Source organism: Puma concolor, chromosome A3, assembly GCF_028749965.1.
Source record: "Puma concolor isolate L17-30 chromosome A3, mPumCon1.1.hap2, whole genome shotgun sequence".
In the NCBI taxonomy this organism is placed as follows: domain Eukaryota; kingdom Metazoa; phylum Chordata; class Mammalia; order Carnivora; family Felidae; genus Puma; species Puma concolor.
This window is the reverse complement of record NC_141669.1, coordinates 123,928,420-123,942,447: the sequence shown is the minus strand read 5'-3', so window position 1 is coordinate 123,942,447 and position 14,028 is coordinate 123,928,420. Positions and strand designations below refer to the sequence as shown.

Here is a 14,028-nt window from a genome sequence, read left to right as displayed (position 1 = left end):
TCATGGTTTCTCCTGGCTTCATCCTTCGGCTTGCCTTCATTCTCTGGATTCAGACTTGCCCTCTGTCCTGAGCATTTGCAGACCCAAGGTAAATGCTTTCAAAGGGTCCAGCCTAAGGCTTAGCCCCAGAGCCCTTCTCTGCTCCAAGGCCTACACTGGGTTTATCCTGACCCCTGAGGGAAGCCAGTGGAAGATACACCAGAGCTCCCTGTGGGGGTCTCAGCCTGGCTTCTCTGTATGAGTGCAGATCTATTTTAAATGCGTTCGTCCATTCATTGAACAATCAAGGTAAACACAGACTATGGACTAGGTGCTGGTGAAGGGTTATATGGCATGCCCCTGTATTCGTGGAGCTCTGGGGCTTGGAGAGAGAAGGGCACTGTCCTATGGTTTCATTTCCCCCTTTCCCCAGGTCCCCAGTGCTGGATGTATCCGCAGAGCACCCTGAGGGGGATATTTGAGTTTTAGCTGTATTCTTGCCAGGGGATGCGGTGTTTCATTGTTACCCTCCTCAGGGCGCATCACTGTGGTTGATCATGTTCACGTGTGTCAATCAAAGTTCGAGCTGTGCTGGAAGTGAACCTGGCCATGTAGAGCAAGTGAGGACAAATTTCTGCTTTTCTTGGATATTTTTTTTTTTCCAGATTTCTCTCTTCACTAGTCTCACCACTGGATGTTATAGGCACAGCTCCCCACCCAACCCTCCCCGCCCCTCCGGAAGCAGCAGGGTGAAACTTGGATTCTGTGCACACACACGGTGTCCTAAGAGGGGCAGGGTTAGAGCAATGGAAAGTATTCGGGCTTTGGTGCCATTACAACCTGAGACTAATGTCTTGACTCTACTACTTCATGCAGGTTAGTTTACTTCTCTGTCTATAGAATGGGTACAATCAGAATGGCAGTGCGTGCAGTGACGGGTACACATTTAGTGGCCAATAAAAGGAGATGTTAGTACTGTTCTTGCTTTATGCGAGGGCATTCTTTCTCCCTGAGATTCCTAGCTGGGCACATCCCTTAGTAACTTTGAGGACAAGTTTTCTTGTGTAAAACGGGGAAAGCAATGTTTCTTTCTTAGAGAAGGGGGTGTCAGACTGCAGCCCCTAGGTTAAGATCGGGCCCATCACCTGGCTTTGTGAATAAAGTTTTATTGGAACACAGCCAGCCACATCCATTTGTTTCTGTATTGTCTACAGCGGCTTTTATGTTACAGTGGCAGAGTTGAGTAGTTGTGGCAGAGACTGTATGGCTGCAAAGTGGAAAATTTTTTAGTGTTGGGCCCTTTTCGGAGGAATTTGTCATCCCCTGTCTTAGTGGGGGTAATTGGACTTCCATTTGTATGCACACATCTATAAATACATACTTACACAGCTCAAGTGCAGTGCCTGGCATATAACAGAAGCTCAGGAAATGTTTAGTTCCTCTTCTGAACTTAATTCTGTTCAAGAAAATACAGGATTCATATCTGAGAAATGCAGAGGCAGACGCATTTATATTTTTATTGAATTCTATTCCTTTCTCATTTTCAAAAGAAGAGCTCATGTTTAAAAAAAAATTCTGATTGGCACTATAAACTTTATTTATGCTTTAATGTATCCTAGAGTATGTATCCTGCACTATTTTGACTTCCCTTACAGATGCTGATCTGCTATACATTACCAAACCCAAATGGATTTCCAGAATCCAATTTCCTTGCTACAGTTTTCCATTTCTCTGTTGACTTTTTATGCTTGACTCTCGTCAGAGCATCTGGGGCCTTTGCCACATTTTGACCTCCACTTGTCCAGGGAAATAGCTCCTCTCTCTGGGTGCAGGAAGGTAGGGCTGTGTCCTTCGCCCTGTCCTCCCCTAGTTATGTGGGTCTTCTCCAAACCAGGATGTGTGATCTGGACACATGTGCTGATTCCTATTCCTGGGGTGGATTTTTTGTTTTCCCCCATAATGATTGTGGTCGGGTTGACATCAGTTAAATGGGTCTGCCTGTTCTTTAAAACTGAATGAGGGGTGCTTCCAGATGAGTCTTTTGGGAACCTCTCCACTCATTAGTCTTTCCTAAGTCGCCTGCCACCAACACCTGCAGAGGCGGCCGGGAGCCTTTTCTGTCAGGCATTAGGGACCTAAGGAATTGCATCAAGAAAGTAAACATGATTTTTAAGATAGTGAGAGGAACAGCAGTGAGACTCAGGGTTATCAAGGGTTTGAATATTTCATGCTATGGGTCCAGAAGCAACTGGTCTTTGCTTTCTTTGCCCCTTGGTGGCTGTCAGTAGCCAGTCCCTGGCTTGCAGTGTGGCTCTGCATCTTGGTGGCTCCTGAGAGTTCCCGGTTCTTCCTGCGTCGCTGGAATCCTTCCCTTTACCACGGCGGGGCTCCCTAGTGATCTGTCACATACACCACAAAACGAGGACCCAGAAACGAGGAAGAGATGTGAGCTAGAGTGGGGCTCTACCTCGCGGCAGCGTGGGTTGCTGTCAGGATGTGTAATCCTGCGCTCGTAACTACTCTTACTCAATCTGTTGGTTGAGAGGAAGAAAATTCAGGGAGGATGGCTTAAAGGAAATACTTACTAAGTATGTTTTTCTCTAAAATAGCTTTTAACACTTGTGTCTGGGTCAAGCCAGACTAATGGGGAGCAGAACTCTAGATTGAATCCTATTGAGCCCCAATGAGTAGCTTTCCCCCTGTTGTATTTTGGGTGATGCGGTCAGTTTATGTGGAGAACGAGAAATAGTCTCATGTAATTGGCCATGTGCTCCTTGTGTGGGTGTTTCTTCAGATACAGTTCATGATGGAGCATGGGGTTTCTGTTACCAGTGGTCCTGCGGAGACATTCTTGGGTGAGCCAAGCACCTGGAATGGGTGTAATTTTCCTGTGCAATTGGCTTTTGTTGTAGGAACACTGAGTGTCCAGTATCTGAACAGATTTTCCTTTTTCTAGTGGCCATTGGAAGCTCGGAGCCAAATAGCAAACTCCCTTTCAGCAGGCAGGCATGTCGGAAACTGCTTTTCTTTCTTTCCTGTCTTCAGCTGTTTTTTTTTTTTTTTTTTCCCCATCATGCCTAACATGCTGTATTTGCTCCTTCCACATTGATGAAGCCACAGTGGATTTGTGAGTGGTAGTGGTCGAGTTGGGAGAGGGTATATTGGACCGGTTAAGGCAGCCTCCTTTGAATGGGGTCTTTGAGCTTGCTTCAGCCCTTCTCCATGAAGGTGTTTTTTGCATTTTTGCACCTTGAGTGTACGTTTGTGAGGCTGTCTTTCCCTGCACTCTGCAAACTGAGTGTAAGAATTCTTTGTCGATTCTGTGCCCGTGCACAGAATACATAAAAAAAAAAAAAACTTATTTAACTTTGTTTCTAGAATAAGCAAAGAAATGCATTCTAATGGGAGAGGTCCAACCACCTTGGAAGCCCTTTTTCTGATCCTCTCTCATAACCTTAGAAGTGAAAGGCTTGGTCCTTGGTTTTGGGGGAATATATTCTCTCTCTGGTCCATTAGAATGAGCATGGGTTATGTGGTTAGGTCACCACAGAATTAATCTTGGCTCTAACATTCCCTTCTGTGTGAGCTGAGAAGGTCGCTTAACCCCTCCGTGCGTTAATTACCTTGTACTTACAGTAAGGGATAAAAATCTGCCTCACCAAGTTGCAAGCATTAAGTGAAAGCAAATGAACAAAAATAAGCAGTCAGTGTCTAGTATGTTGCCTGGCATGGAGCAAATGCTTGAGACAGCATGCGAAAGGTTCTGCTATGGTCCTAGTTAACCCCTACGATGCCAGTAACATAAGACAAGTTGGGATTTTGCTCTTGGAGAGTGAATGCTGGTATCACCAGTCATGTGACTGGTTGGCTCTCTTCCAGTGTCTCAGGGATCTAGACTCGTTCCCCCTGGATGCCACTGCTTTCACCTATAGTTTTGGAGTTCTTCACAGCAGGGATAGGTGAGGGGGATTCCTTGTAAGAGGTCATTTTTATGGGCCAATCATACACATGGTGGATATCCCTTTGTTACACATCTCTAGGGCTTACTATGTGGTCTTGCCCAGATGCAAGTGGCCTGGAGACACAGTGCTCTTGTGTGCACAAGAGAGAAGACCCAAACAGTTTGCTATGCCCAGAGCATGGTCTTGGCCACTCTTTCCTTGTCTCATCCTGGAGGCTGATGTCTATTTAGGATGCTAAATCAGGTTTCCAGTGGACTCTTGAGATGCTGCAGGTGTCCCTTGCTTATCAATTCAAGCAGGTTAAGGATCTGTTGTCTATGGCATTGACCCGATTCATTTGTCTCCTGCAGGCTGGGCTCCCGGCAGGTGATGCCATGGTGATGGAGAAAAGGGGGATGGCCTACCTAAGAGCAATGGAACCACTGCCATCACGGCTTTTAAATTGTAAATATAGGGGCTCCTGGGTGGCTCAGTCAGATAAGAGTCTGTATCTGGGTTTTGGCTCAGGTCATGATCTCACGGTTGTGTGAGTTCGAGCCCTACATTGGGGTCTGTGCTGGCGGTGCAGAGCCTGCTTGGGATATTCATTCTCATGCTCATGCTCATGCTCATTCATATTCTCTCTCCTCTCTCCCCTCTCCTCTCTCCTCTCTCTCCTCTCTCCTCTCTCCTCTCTCCCCTCTCCCCTCTCCCCTCTCCCCTCTCCCCTCTCCTCTCTCCTCTCTCCTCTCTCCCCTCTCCCCTCTCCCCTCTCCCCGCCCCTCCCCAGCTTGTGCTCTCGCTTGCTCTTTCTCTCTCCCCCGCAAAGTAAAAAACAATTGTAAATGTAGTGTATTGTGTTCTCATGTCTGGAGCATTCACACTCTGTTCTAGTTTGGGAAGTTTATAGAAGAACTGATTTGGGGGCGCCTGGGTGGTGCAGTTGGTGAAGCATCTGACTCTTGATTTTGGCTCAGGTGATGATCTCACAGTTTGTAGGATCGAGCCTGCTACGGTTCCTGCGCTGACCGTGCAGAAGATGCTTGGGACTCTTTGTCCCTCTCTCTCTCAAATAAACATTTTTAAAAAATTAAAAAGAAGCGATTCAGGAGGATCACTTGGAATTTGTCACGCGATGTGGGGAAGGAGCTTTCTAGGTAGAAGGGGCAAGTATGGGGCTTGGCAGAGCGGGTTGAGTGTGGGGGTACTCTGTGCTCCCTGTTACTGGAACAGAGCTTTGTGTCAGGAGTCCTGTGTTAGCATTATTGGTTCATTCACTCAACAGATACTTAAGCCCCTACTATGTGCCAGAGCTGTTCCCAGCCTTCCTGAAGCTCACTGTCTAGTGCAAGCTGGTTGATTGCCTCCCTCCTTGCCTTTCAGAGGCCAGCTGAGTTCTCCGCTGTATCCAGAGTGAAGTGCCCTCTCCTAACCTTTCATCTCCTGGCCTCCTGTCCTTGCCTGTTGTCCCTTGTCAGTATGCACTGGTCATCGGCCTTCCTCAGTTACCTGAACTACGAGTGGCACATGGCTGCCATGTGTGGCCTGCTCTCCCTGAGGAGCTGGGTGTAGTGGAGGAGCATTATAACACAGGACAGGGAACTATTTCCGGGACAGGTGGGAAGGCTTCCTGAACCCCTGGTCATCTGTCACCCACCTCACCTGCAGCCTTTGTGGCACGACGCTAAAATGCGTGTGGGTTATTCATTTACTTATTCACCATCATTCTGTCTTGTGCAAGAGTGACAGGACCCTTGTGTAAACCGCTGTATGGCCAGGGCCTGGGACTCTGTTGGACCTGCATTAACGGCTCAGTTCATGTTGAACTGAAGAATGAATGAATGGAATCAGATTTAGTTCCTACCAAGGCCAGTTTCCATCACAGGAAATTTCTTACTGGCTGTCACCTTTTGTAGGTTTCTGCTTTCCATTGTTTCTTGAATCCCTTTCTTCCTCTCCTTTACTTTGTAATTGAGTAATTACCAAATTACTCAATTACCAAATTTGAGACATCCCAAATTGCTGTTACTTCTTAGTGCAAAGTTATTTAATACTCTTGACTCAAGCCCAAATGCCTGTATTACCAAAGTACGTCCAGGCCTCCTTTGTTCAGCTGAGACTCCAAATTGGGGTGCTAAGGGTCAGTGCTTCTGGGTTATCATTTATCATTCACACAAGATCTGTCAACAGGACTTCTACCCCACTGAGAACATCCCAGGCCTGGGGTGCAGAGAAGGGCTTTTGTCCTTGGCAGCTGGTGGGGATGATGGGGAAATGTTAGGGAAGGCTGCAGACCTGGGCTGGGGCCAGCAACGGATGGCTTCTGTACATGGATTGGAACCATGTTTGCATGTGTGATGGGGGAGGAGGGTGTGTAAGGGAGGCAGATGGTGATGTGATGACACCTGAGCATCAAGGAGAATGGGGGGGGGGGGCAGTTGCAGAGCTGGCCGGGTGTGAAAGGGGGTTTGGGAGACCATCAGGAGGCTGCTGTAGAACTCTTTCCTGTGCCACCTCTGTGTCCTGCCGGCTCACCTGGATGCCCCCACTCCTGCTCCTGGTCCGCAGATGTGCTGGGTACTCCAAAGCCCTGATCAGTCCTCCTTTGGGATGTCATGGCTCCTGTTGATCCAGACCAGAATTTCCTCCTTGGAGCCCTGGTTCTGTAGCCCACATCTTTGTTCACATCCCCTGGAGGGGACCTACCGCTCATGGTGTATGCTCAGTAAATCCTTGCAGAGTTGAATTGTTAGAACTTACTGTAAAATGGTAGATGGCTTTAAACACTATGAGCACCAACTACGATTGTCTGATTCTTCACAAATTTGATTTTTATGCCATGAAACATGATTTTTCACAAACTGCTTTTATAGGGAAGGAGATAGATGTGGAGAATTTATTCCGTGCCAGTTACTTTTCATGTGTTACCTCATTTAGTCCTCATGGTGTTTCGGTCCAGTGGCTTCTCCCCTCTGTGCCACAGGTGGGGAAACTGGGCCGCAGATGGGGAAGCAGCTGGCCGGGGCTGGCCCAGGTTCGCAAGGTGGAGCTGTGTGCAGCTGGTCTGGCCGGACTCTGGAGCTGGTGCTCTCTCTGCTGCCTCCAGTGTCTGTCCCTGTTGTAGGAAGCAGTCACAGAGGCATGCCCTGGCATTCGTTTTTTCCTACTCAGAATGAGATGTTACTGTTTACTTTCTCGGGAAGGAAGATTGAAATCAATGTAACGAGCCTTATTAACTTTTTTAAATAGGAGGGGCCGGCAGATGCCAGCACCTTTCTGAGAGAACCAGAGCAAATATAAAAACTCAATTTGCTTGCCTTTTTTTTTTTTTTAAATCTTCTTCCAAGTTTAATATTCAAAGTTGTAAATGAGGAGCTGGTGAGACAGGGGTAAGGAGCCAAGCTCAGACACCAGGAGGTATTTACCCGTATCTTTTTTGTCTGCAGGTGGCTGTTCCTTTGATGAACACTACAGCAACTGTGGTTATAGCGTGGCCCTGGGGACCAATGGGTTTACCTGGGAGCAGATTAACACATGGGAGAAACCAATGCTGGACCCCGCGGTGCCCACAGGTACGTGACCCACTGTGTTGGAGGCTGGGATGAGGGTCACTAACTTCTAGGATGACTTACGGGGACAAATGTATGGGTTGAGTGGAGAGGGCAGTAGACAATGTCCTTCGAGTAAGTTTCTCATCTCCAGGGGTAATCAAAACAAGGCTGAGTGCGTTCTTAAGGTATGTGGTAAGAATCACATGTCCCCTGGATTCAGGAACCTTTGGGATTTCTTTTAGCTTTAAGATTCTAAGCTTTAGCTATAAGTAGAGCATCCCTGGGTTTTGCTTGGGAACCTAAGAGCAGTTGGATTTGGGGTGGAGAGGAAAGAACTTGTGAAGAATGAGGTCTTTCCTTTTCTTCCAGGACACATAGATACATAACTTGTATATCTCGAGGGAAACTTGCGCAGTCAGAATATTACTCATAGTTAATGTCCTGACATCCTGAATGCCCAGCTTGTCATTAACCAGCAGGGCTAAAGGGCTAATGTGCTTTCTTGATAGATGGCTGCTTGAGGCAGGCCTATGAGAGTGACATCTGGTATATTTTAGTGGAGGTACACCTGGAGGAGAATACTCAGGGAAAACACACTTAGGGTGGGCTATGCCTGGGTGACTTGAATCTTGAAAACGTTTACCTGGGGACATATGCCAGGAAGAGTTACAACTCTGGGAACATGAGGATCACCTCTTTGGATATGTGATCCCAGGTACAGCGGTAAAGACGGCTGGTTTGGGTGTTGGAGAGGTAACATCATATTTAATGGTTCCTCCCCATCTAAGGGCAGTCTGACCCACATACTATCTTGTTCTTTGTCCACACATCTTGTGGCACTCTTCCTCGCTCTGGCCATTAAATACTGGAGATCTCAGGCTTGTTCTATACTGCTTCCATGTGTATTAGGTTCTCCAGAGAAACAAAATCAATAGGATTTATAGAGATACATTTAAGAGGAGTTTAGTATGGGAATTGGCTCACACTGTATGGAGGCCGAGAAGTCCCATCATCTGCTGTCTGCAGGTTGGAGAACCAGGAAAACCAGTGTGTAATTTGGTCCAAGTCTGAGGGCCCTAGGATACAGGGCTAATGATATAAACCCTGATCTGAGTTCGAAATCCCAAGAACCGGGAACACCAATGTCTGAGGGCAGGAAAAAGTGGATGCCTGTAGCTCAGGTAGAGAGAGTGAATTTACCCTTCCTTTCCCTTTTTTTTTTATTTGGGCCCACAAGGGAGTGGACGATGCCTCCCCTCCCCCCCTTGGTGAGTGCTATCTGCTTTATTCCATTCACCAACTCACATGCTTGTCTATTCTGGAAATAGCCTTATAGACACACCTAGAAATGATGTTTTAGCAGCTATTTGGGCATCTTGTAGCCCAGTCAAGTTGACACACACGGTTAACCATCACACTACAGATGGCCTTCACCACTTCTGTGCCTTTGGTTGCCATCAGACATCTCATATGAACTCTAGACCACCCACTTCCTGGCTGCCATGTCTTTTTGGCTTCCTCTGGGGAGAAGAATTTAACAGGATGCACTAAGCTATAGACAGAGAAGGCACTCAGACCTGTCCAGGTAAGGATGTGGCCTCTTTGGCCTCATGGACTTGGAGTTTGGCTGTAAAGCACGAGGCTGCTGGATGGTTCTGTATACTTCCAATTAAAGGCATAAATGGTTATGTAAGTTTTTCATGAGTGTAGATACCCGCCCCCGGTGTAATAAATCTGTCCTGTGGTACAAAATTGAACTTTGCAGATCTAGTAGGATCTTACTTTGCGTGAGCAGAGTCTCCAGCAACTACACATGCCCATTAGTGAGGTGACTGTGGGACAGCCTGTATGTGGGTTGCCCCATCATAGTTTTTAACATTGCTGACTTAATTCTCAAAGGTGCCTTGGTTTAGATGATAGAATCACTCATTCTATTAGAGTCCAGAGTACTTTGCGGAAATACACCACATCTCCTCTGTTTTGCCTGACCATCTTTGACGTTGGCCAAATGTATCCGGACCTTCTAGTATGTGTATGTGTTTGTATCCAAAAACATCTAGCCCTGCAGAGCCTTCTAGACTCTCCAAAGTCAACATGGCTAAAACTGAACTCTTGATTCATCTTTGCTCCTCTCCCCATGTACTACTCTCTATGGAACCTTTTCCTCCACCTTACTGTCTTGTGCCTCCCCTTTGTAGCTCAGCTTAAACATCACTTCCTTAGGGTGGCACTTCTAGATACTTCAGCCTGGGTCAGTTATCTCTGTAAATGTTTCCCATTGCATCCTGTGCTTTTTCTCAATGATGCATGTCACATTGGATGATGTTTGTTTGGTGTATGTTATACCCTCAGATGAGGAGTTCCATATGTGTAGGGACCATGACAATCTTGTTGATAGCTTTATCTCAGTGCTTAATACAGTGCATCATATGTAGTATGTACTAAATAACATTTTATTGGATAAATGCATGGATGGATGGCCAAATAGTCTGCACTAAGTGTATTTTATTTATTTATTATTTAAAATTTTTGTTTGCTTTCTTTTCTTTTTTTTTTTAAATCTTTATTTTTGAGAGAGAGACAGAGTGCAAGTTAGGGAGGGGCAGAGAGAGGGAGACACAGAATCCGAAGCAGGCTCCAGGCTCTGAGCTGTCAGCCCAGAGCCCGATGCAGGGCTCGAACCCACGAACTTGCAAGATCATGACCTGAGCTGAAGTCGGATGCTTAACCGACTGAGCCACCAGGCGCCCTTCTTTTTTTTAAATTAAAGCAGAGTTGACATATGATGTTATATTAGTTTCAGGTGTACTCCAGGTGATTCAACAAGTCTGTTATGCTGTGCTAAGTACAAGTGTAGCTACCATCTGTCGCCATACAATGCTATTGACTCTGTTCCCCATGCTGTACCTTCTCATGACCTATTCATTCCATAACTGGAAGCCTGTATCTCCCACTCTCCTTCACCGTTGGTCCCGTCCCTGTCTTCGCCTTCCCTCTGGCAACCAACCACTAATTTGTTCTCTGTAGTTATGGGTCTGATTCTGCCTTTTATCTGTTCATTTGTTTTTTAGATCCCATATATAACTGAAATCATGATATTTGTCTTTCTCTGACTTTACTATCCAGTGTTTTTTAAATAAAGAAATGGTCAACATCTTTAAATCCCTTTGGGCCCTCTATTTAAACTGACCACGGATTTTTAACCTTTCCTGTAATCCTTCCATTTTACAGATCAGGAAACCAAGTTTCCTAGAAACTGTGTGGCATGGCTCCTTTGCCCACCGTGCCAGTCTCTCTTCCCAGAGGAATAACTCTTCTAATCTTAATTTTTCAGTCCCTCATTATGGGAGAGTGTCATTTCATAAATACCGGATTGTGCTAATACAATTCTCTGAGCTTTTCTAAATAGAGGCATTTGATAATGATCACTGAAATTATTCTGTCATGATGCGCCTGTGGATTTCAGTGGCTCCGTGTGCTTCTTAGGCAGAGAGGCATGAAAGTGAATTTGGATTAGGCAAAATTGTTTGTTCTTCTCATGGGCCAAAACTGAAATCTTACTTTTCCTTCTGTAAAACCAGCACTTTGCATCCTTTGGAAGTCTAGTTTGAGTCTGTTTATTCAGATGTTCCACACCCTTTGACTGATCCCCTTCTGTGTGACAAGCTCTGTGCTGGACTGTAAGTGACACTGTGTCATTTGGCACTTAGTCCCTCTGCTGGCTTCTCCTGGCACATGGGAAGAAATTTGAACTCTTTGCTACAGCCTGCAACGTTCTGCATGATCTTGTGTCTTCTCCAAGCTCCTTTTCTTCTCAAAATGCTCCAGGCACACTGGCTCCTTTCAGTGCCTTGGAGACTGAAAGGCTGTCAGGTTGTTGGCTGGCTCCAGACATTTGCACATGCTGTTCCTGCTCACTGGAATGGTTTTCTCCACTCTTTGTGTGGCCAGTTTCTTCAGGTGTCAGCTCAGATGACTGCTTCTCACGGACATTGCCCCTTATCAGTCTATGTAAAGAAAGATTCCCTCCTTGCTGTTCCCATGGGATCCTGTTCTTGGCTTTCAGAGTTCTTAATGTAAACATGTTTCCAGGCCAACTCATTCCAATCCTATGCCATAGCTCAGTGACTTTGGGCCCTTAATCCCTCTGCCTCTCTTTCCTCATCTTTAGCATGGCAACCAGTGTGAGAGTTAAATGAAATGATGGCTGAGTGTGAAGTGTTTGCACATGGTAGAAATTAATCAGTACTGGTTCCTCTGTGCTCTTTTTCTTTTTTTTTTTTTAATGTTTCTTTATTTATTTTTGAGAGAGCAAGTGAGCAGGGGAAGGGCAGAGAGAGATTGAGTCAAAACTCTAAGCAGGCTCTGCACTGTCCGTGCAGAGCCCGATGTGGAGCTTGAACTCACGAGCTGTGAGATCATGACCTGAGCCAAAATCAGACACTTAACCGACTGAGCCACCAGATGCCCAACTCGTTTCTGGTTCTTAACAATCTCTGGAGCTGTAAGTCTAAGTTCTTCTTAGAACCATGTCTCCTCCTTCAAGTTCTCCTGACCCAGATGCTTCTTTACCCAGGTGCTTGACTCAGTAGGTGGTCTGCGTGGGTCCCTGAGAGACCCAGAGAGGCTTTTCAATACTCAGGGTACTTACTGCCTTGCGGGCTTGCACACCTCCTCTAGCCCAGCTCTGTCAATTCATCACTCCACACCATTGCTTTCACGGCTTGTCCTCATCCTTTTCCATGGGAAAAGCCCTTGGGCTGGCATTCCAGGCTTCAGACTTCTGACCTCATCTTTGTTGGGGCTGTCACAGAGGAATGGGGATACTACACCCACAGACCCTCTTTCCAAGCCTCGATCTGGTCCGTAGAACTTTATGCAGTTTCCTTTGGTTTCTAGCTGTGCCTTTCCCAGCCTTGGCATAAGTGTCTTGGGGACTGAAGGGGACTGAAGTCTCTGAGTGTCCTTTTCAAAGGTCTGAAGCCAGAGGCAGTGGGGCTTGGGAGATGTCCTTTAATTTCTTTCTTGATTAACAAATTTTTTTTAACATTTATTCACTTTTGGGAGAGACAGAGTGTGAGTGGGGGAGGAGCAGAGAGAGAGGGAGACACAGAATCTGAAGCAGGCTCCAGGCTCTGAGCTGTCAGCACAAAGCCTGACACGGGGCTCAAACCCAGGAACCATGAGATCATGACCTGAGCTGAAGTTGGAGGCTTAACCGACTGAGCCACCCAGATGCCCCTCATTTCTTTTTGATGCTTGTAAGCTATTATTTTAAGTGTTGGAACAAAGTAAGGTTGACTTGTAGGCTGAAAACCCAGGTGCATAGGAAATGCTGCATTTGCATGAACTTAAATCGGACCCCAACCTTCAGGGAGTTAGACATAAATTTTTGTCATTTTGGGGGGGTACCCCCTTGTAGAGGGGTTACAGATGTCATGGGGACTTAAACAGGCCAGGCTATTGTAGTTTCTTCTTAGAAGCCCACTGTCACATTCCTGTGGTCCCTTTGGGTCTAGTAATACTGATGCTTCTTCCCAGGCTTGGATCCCTTGTTTGGAGTCCAGCCAGCCCAGGTGCATCACCCAGCATCCCTTCTGGGGCTAGCACCACTGAGCTGTATGGGACCAGCAGACCCTCCCTTCCTTTTCCCACTGTGGAAGACTATCTCTCCTCACTTTCTACACCCCAAAGGCACACCCTTCTTGTCACAGCCCTTATTTGAAGTCATAATCTCTTGAGTAAAATTTTAAGCTTTACAACAACTAGAAGAAAAAAGGAACCTTTCACTTCAAGCAGCCTCTTCTCTGTGTCCTGCACCAATTTCTAGAGCAGATACAAAGACCCTAGTTAGTTACCTGATTGGAAGGGGCACATGTTAGGAAAAAATCCATGGAAAACACACACATGGGTATCTTTCAACCAGTTGGCTTGCCATGGAAGCAGACACAATCTCAATATTGTGGTGCTAGTTTTCCTTTCTGTCACTGTCATAGCAGGCCGCCACACAGTAGGGTTGGTGGAGGAAGAGAGATACATAGACAAGGAAGTGGCCACGGGAACACAGACACAGATTGGAGCAATGCATCTATAGGCCACAGAGTGCCAAGGATTACTGGCAGATACCGGAAGCCTCCTTCCCTAGAGCCTTCAGAGAGAATATATCCCTGTCAGCAACTTGATTTCAGACTTGTACTCTGAAAGGTTCTGTTTCTGTTGTCTTAAGCCACCCAATTTGTGGTAATTTGTTACAGCAGCCCTGGGACACTATGACTGGGTCATTCACATATCTGTATCCTGACCCCATCACCTTTCCTACGTTAGAACTAACACCAGGGTGCTTTAAGTATAGGAACCTTTGCTTTCTTTTAAGAGAACTGACATTTCTGTGTTCACTCTAACCAAGAACTGGATTAAACATTTTCCTGTGTATTTCTATTTTTTAAGTGTTTATGTAAAAAAATTTTTTTGTAATGTTTGTTTATTTTTGAGAGACAGAGACAGAGTGTGAATGGGGGAGGGACAGAGAGAGAGAGAGGGAGACAGAATATGAAGCA

General features: G+C 46.2%; 1 protein-coding gene across 16 annotated transcripts in view; it reads left to right on the top strand.

The window, feature by feature from the left end:
• Nucleotides 1-14,028, top strand: part of PTPRT (protein tyrosine phosphatase receptor type T) — a 1,080,869-nt gene that overhangs the window by 269,114 nt on the left and 797,727 nt on the right. For all 16 annotated transcript variants that reach the window (XM_086702238.1, XM_086702233.1, XM_086702237.1 and 13 more), the window contains exon 2: nucleotides 7,367-7,492. In XM_086702238.1, coding sequence (XP_086558364.1) covers nucleotides 7,367-7,492 — 126 coding nt within the window. The remainder of the gene's footprint in view (nucleotides 1-7,366; nucleotides 7,493-14,028) is intronic.